A 6,804-nucleotide genomic window follows, 5' to 3' on the forward strand; every position below is an offset into this window, starting at 1 on the left:
ATAAACAATAAATATATAAACAAATAATAAAATTTCGTTGTTTTTGTTCACTACAGTTCAAAATTAATAATTAAATAATAATGATGTTAAAATAATAAAGCAAAGCAATACAACCAACGTTAGTATCAACAAGCTATGGGATACCCAGATTAAAAGCTCACTCAAATATTGCAAATGTCGAGGAAGAAATATTCGAAAGCTGTATGGCCGAGCTGTATGGTCAGTCAAAAATCAAATAATTAAAAATAATAAAATTTTGATGTTGCAATTCTTCACTATTCGAAAAAAGTTAATATTGAAAAAAGTTTGTAATCACAAAAATCAAAAACTATTTATTGGCATATATATTACATTTCAATAAAATGGACTTTACATTTATAAGCATAATTTTATTATACAAAATTATATTTAAAAATACCAAAAATACTTAAAAATAAATTAATCATTATCACAAAAGTACTTAAACTAGTTCCTGTATTACCAGTATTACCCCACCATTCCCAAGTGCCATTGAAATTTGCGGGGTTACAACGTACATCTCTAATCGCTCTGCGTGCACTGGGTACTGCTGTGAGACGATATGCCTCAATGTCATCTGCTAATTCTTGTAACTTTTCTGGTTCAAGCTGAGCTAAATTATAACGTTCACAAGGATCATTATCAATATTAAATAGACAAGGCGCTTTAAGTGGTTCACAACGATATAGAGTTTGGTTAAAATCTTCACTTCGCTGTGGACACCTATGAGTTGCCTGAGAACGCATAGCTTCAATATGTGCTATCGTAAGATTTCTTCCACCAATAATATCTTGTACTTCAGACGATAATACTTCTTGTACATAGTATGGTGCTGATGGGTCTTCTTCATCGAATGCAATATCACCTAACCAGCCATCGTAAGCACCATTAAAGCTACTACCATTTATATACTTATAACCATCTCGCATATATGAACTGTATCCGTAAATATCATCTAAAACATGAAGGAAAGCACGTTTTTGGGGTTCTTCACGCAGATTGAGAGCATTCCACATATCTAAGCCGTCTAATTTTAGGCTTTGCGGTAACTTGATACCAGCTGCAGTAGCTAACGTTGGTAGCCAATCAATAGCATGTACGAGTTGATTGGAAACATAACTGGTTTGCTTTAAAAGTGGACTGTAAAGTGCAGCTGCAGATCGAACACCACCTTCCCAAGGTGATTCCTTTTGCTAGACGTTTATTGTTAAGATATATTCTTTATATGTTGTATATATTCAAAATTAATTGTGTACTTACCCCTCTGAATGGATAGTTCGAACCTCCATTTGAATGTATACCCACAGTTGGTGCTCCGTTATCAGAATAAATCAGCACGATGGTGTTGTTGAGAATACCCTTCTCCGATAAAGCTTTCATTGTTTTTGCTACACTGTTGTCAAGTGATGAAATCATACCTGGAGTGTGATTGAAAATTTAATTTTGTAAATAAGTAAATTATAAATTGTATATAGAAAAGTATATTTGGATAAAGAGTTGTAAAAAGCATCTACAGCAGTTTTTCGAATATAAAGTTCAAAATTTTTGCAATAAATATATGTAGTTCCAATGGAACAATATTTTTATAGTAATAAAACTAGTCAAAAATATATAAAATAATAAAAACAATAAAAACGCAGTTATTATATTTATGAAAAATCCAGAAATGCCGGTTTTCTCTAGAAACAGTTCAGTTCTTTTTGGCAAAATATTATGTTAAAGAATATTAAAGTCCAAAACTTAAAGTCTATTAAAAGATATTGCTTTTTAATATAATTTTGTTAATAATTCATAACAAATAATATAAATAAAATAAAAACCTTTGACTTAAATTACGTGTTTTACGTATTTTAGTGTTCTCATATGAAACTTTTATATTAATTTTATAAAATTAACGTAAATATGGAACGTTTTATTAGCAACGAAGATACGCAGTGTAAAAGGGAACCATACCTTATGATAGTTTTTTAAAGAGAAAGATAAAAATATTTGTTTAAATACATAGGCATAAGACAAAATTAAATAAGTTATAAGTTAAATTACAAGTTATCAAATTAATTAAATTTATCAAATTCATATAATTTCAAAAAAACTTTATAGTTATTTGAAGTATTAACTGATTCCATATATGGATCTGCAAAAATACTTAAATGGAATATTAATATTATTCTAAGACAATAATATAAAATAAAACCTATATTATTTACTGAGATCACTTAATTACCTGTAGAAATATTTCACTTTTTATTATGAACTTATATTTTTTTATTTCTAAAATTTTGAACAGAAACACCATGTATTTTAATTCTATATAATAAAGTAAGCAAATAAATGATAAAGCTCAATAAAACTTTTAAGTTATGTTCCATTTACCAATTTGTTCCAGTAGCACAATATATGACTGAGTTATTTATAACCGCGGTTTATGAACATGTTTAGAGATTTTTAAATAAATAAAAATAAATTTAAATTTTTAAAATTATAAAAGCAAATTTTAAATATACTTAAGAAATAAAATGTACGTATATTATATACTATAGAAAATTTAATAGTCATGCCATCATAGCCATCATTTACATATTGATAAGAAATTGATTAAACCACTTGTAGAAACATCTAATTGCTAAGGTGATTTAATAATTTTAGCATCAAAGGAATTCTTTTTAATAATTTTAATTATTCTTAAAGCCTTAAGCAGATTTTGCAAACCAAAAATATTTAAAATTAACATATAATTATACACTTCAGAATTTCATTTTATTTCTTACACACCTGCATAAGTTCGTCGTTTTTTATCAGAAATGTGAATAAATTTTTCAACTTCCTCATCCGGTGCTTGCATCGGATTATCTTCATTGCCTGTGTGCACCGCTAAATGACTCATTACCAAAAATAATGGTTTTTTCGTATTATGCTCTTTGATAACTCGCACAGCTTCCTTTGTGAAGGCATCAGTGGCATAGACACCATTTAAATCTCGTGAAGGTTTCAAATTGCGACGGAAATCCAAACCTATTGAGTAATTACGATCCTTGAAAATGAATTTTATTAATTTAATATATTGTTAATTATTATAAATAATTAATAGCAATTTCCTTACCAACATATGTAATGTGTGATCATAGTAATCAATATAACCTGAATAATAACCGAAGTGATGATCAAAACCACGCATTGTAGGCGTAAATTCCTTTTTCCAGAAACCCAAATGCCACTTGCCAACCAAATTCGTAGAGTAACCCGCATTGCGGAATATTTCCGGCATCAGCGTTTCATTTAATGGCAAACCCCAAGGTTCATCATTAATGATGACAGAGTGTTGAGTTCCTGGCGTAAATTTGTAAGAATAATACAAAAAAAGTAATAATCTCATATTTGAGTTTTAAAATTTAATTAAAAAATATTTCATTTATATGGCATGATTTAATTTTTAATTGCATTTTCTCCTTCAAACGCACCTGTGTGAATTGGATATTTGCCCGTGAGTAAAGATGCACGTGATGGTGTGCATAAATTTGGCACATAGTGTCGATTAAGTAAAATTCCATTGTATGCAAGTGCATCTATGTTGGGCGTTAGAATTTGATTGGATCCGTGAAAACTTACATCGTTAAAACCCTTTAATAAAATGTAAAGTAAAAAATATTAATAGATATAATATAGTTAAATATATACATAAATATTGAGAATATAGAAATATAATCATCTCATTACGACAATACATTTGATGTAGCCTTAGCATTACCAAGTGTAAGTATGACATTAATTCTCTCCGTGGAAAAAAACCAATAAACTTCTTTGCAATATTTACATCGAAAATAGCTTTACAAAATTAATTGAAATAAGATAACTAATATTTTTGTATTTCATTTCATTTAATATGAAAAAAAATATTAATTTTTATTAATAGTAATAAAATGAATAATTGACCAGAAATGAAAAACAGATAAATTCATTTTATTTGAAAGCACTTTATTTTTTAAATTATTAATTACTAATTCTTTGACCTATGCCACATTTGAGTAAAATTAAGTCTTAAAATTAAATTGTATAACAGTTTTCGCACAGTTCACTGCATTTAGTGAATTGAAATTTTACCGATGCTTTGCTGCTGTTGAAAAGGTAAAGAAACCAAATATGATATTAATTTGAAATCGAAAAACACTGTATATGTGTTTATAGCAAAAAAGTTTAAATGAGTTCAGAAATTATGGATGTACGAACCTAAAACTTATATTTTTATTTATTTTCATTGTTACTAAACCCATTTAGAATGAAAGATTCTTTGAGTGAAGTTTTTTTACAGCGACTTTTTTTTGGCATCACAGATATCGGTTAGTATCAAAAATAGTAATCCCCATCCCCCTTTTATATAACTTTTATCTATTGTTTGAAAGAATATCTTTCAGATATATGTTGTTTGGAAAACAGTCTGTGCATGTGTTCCCATTTGAATTGTTGACTTCACCTACTATCTAGAATTAAAATTCCAGAATATATGTGTTCAACACATCGGTTGATCACTCCGTAGGAAAAAATACCGACAGCTCTACGTATAAAAAATTCATATAAATTTGAAAAATCGTAAACTCTCAAATGATTTAGTTATATTATTCTAATATACTCGTAACTTGGTCTTAGTTAAATTTAGTCATTTAGCTACAGAAGCTATTTCTTATATTTTGATTTATCATTGCTTTTTTAAGGAAAAAATAATTCCATGACAGCACAAGTTAGACCTGTTAAGTGCTACCCAGAATCTGCGTCATCAAGATAAATGGTACAGAAATGGTGCTGACTTGGTTTCATGAATATTTATTAATAAAAAAGTTCTTTTTAAAATCGGTTGTAACGGTACAGAAATGGTGCTGACTTGGTTACATGAATATTTATTAATAAAAAAGTTCTTTTTAAAATCGGTTGTAACGGTAGACCAAAAACAACAAGGTGTCGATGATTCTGAGACCTGTTTGGAACTGTTAAAGTAAGATAAAAAAGACCTTTTGCATCGGTATGTGACAACGGGTCCACCACTTTACTCGGAAGTCAAATTGGTGGGCAACTGAGTGGACAGCAATCGGAAAATCTCGCATAAAGTGGCAAAAAAAATCATCCGTCAACTGGCAAAGTTATGCCATTCGTAAAAGCTCACTTTCACTTAAACAGTGGGTTGTGTTAAAAGTCGTTGGCTACCAAATCACACAAATTGCACTTCGAGTTGCTTTCAAACCCTCTATATTCGATAGACTTGGCCTCTACTGATTACTGGCTATTCGCAGGGCTCAAAAAATGCTCCATAGAAAGAAATTGAGCTCTTATGAAAAAGTTATCGAATAAATTAAGGCATATTTTAAGATCAAAGATGAATCATTCAAGAATAGAGGTATCGAGATATTAAAAAAGAGCTAGAATGATTCTATTACTCTTGAACTACGTTGATGGATAAAGTTAAATTATGCCAAGAAGTGATGGTCTTATTGTTTGTACTACGAACTTATCAGCCTATGTCTTGTGTTGAAATTAATCTTATTCTTTTTAAAAAAATAATAATATTTTAAATAATGCGATTTAATGTTTGCATTATAAAATAATTAATTAACTATTTGCATTAAAAAAATATCAATAAAATTATTAATTTCATAACATTATTAATATTAATTACTTTGAGTATTTAGTGAACATATCAAAGATTATACTTTTAATAATTAATTTAACGGTTATAGTGATTTATATTTGTTTTGTAATATATTTAATAAATTATAATCACAATTATAATTATAAGTATTTAATAATTACAACTAATTAATCATAGTTAATTAATTATAATTAATTAATTAATAATTAAATTTACTTAATTAAATAATTAACTATTAATTATAATTATAACTGTAATTTATAATTATATATTAAATTTATATTCATTCCTACGGTCGTTATAATAAATATTTTAACGTCTTGTCTTACATTTACCCAAACACTAGAAATCACTCATACGCCACCTAATCAACCACACACACTTGCATATAATCGCTTTGAGAAGCTTTATTTATATTGAAAGCGTTATTAAAGAAAAAATACTTCATTTCCTTAGACTTACCATATCGTCAATAAGGATGATGACAATATTTGGTTTTGTGCTTTCTCGTTTTAGCTGTTCCGACTTCTGTGCGTACTTTTCGTTGTCGTCATATTCCCGTTGTGTGTTGACTGTTGTTGCTTTACCAGTTTCTGTTGCATTTGCGAGATGTGCACAGAAAAAAACAAAAACAATGAATGAAACGCATGAAGCTGAAACATAACAAATTCGGTTGTGCAGCGTTGAGCTATGAAATATCATTTTTTCTTGTTTCTTGCTTTTCTTTTTATTACGAATCTTCAGTCGACAAGTGTAAATTGTTGTGTCTTAAAGGAATCGATGACTAAACTTCACGTGCAACTATAATCTGATCGAAACTGGATTTGAAATTGTCGATTTTAGTTCTTTAGTGTTGTGTGTTACTCAAGGAATATTCCACTACGGTTTTAACTAGTTTGGCATATTTTTATTTTTTATTCTTTGATATTTCCTGGGTTTTTTTACTCCCTTTATATGTCACTTTATATTAAAGCAACCGCCGGTTCAGTTCAATCAACAAGATAAATGATTCAGAAATTAAAGCACTTGAACGTTTTGTTATTTTATTTTTTATTTCCGGGTTCGGTTACAAGAAGTTTATAGATTTATGTAGATAAAAATCATGGCTCATGACCTCAATTGTTGCGATATTTATCTAAATGTGTTTATGA

The 6,804-nt window shown here is 28.4% G+C and overlaps 1 protein-coding gene across 1 annotated transcript; it reads right to left on the reverse strand.

Moving 5' to 3' along the window:
* Positions 1-392: 392 nt before the first annotated feature.
* On the reverse strand, positions 393-6,804 carry LOC119682504 (arylsulfatase B-like). Its single transcript, XM_038095965.1, has 6 exons — positions 6,116-6,804; positions 3,477-3,636; positions 3,119-3,345; positions 2,791-3,049; positions 1,279-1,436; positions 393-1,211 (listed from the first exon to the last, which is right to left on the reverse strand). Exons 1-6 carry the CDS (start codon positions 6,353-6,355, stop codon positions 393-395), a joined length of 1,863 nt encoding a protein of 620 aa, XP_037951893.1. The 5' UTR covers positions 6,356-6,804.

Source organism: Teleopsis dalmanni, chromosome 1 (genome assembly GCF_002237135.1).
Source record: "Teleopsis dalmanni isolate 2A chromosome 1, ASM223713v2, whole genome shotgun sequence".
NCBI lineage: Eukaryota > Metazoa > Arthropoda > Insecta > Diptera > Diopsidae > Teleopsis > Teleopsis dalmanni.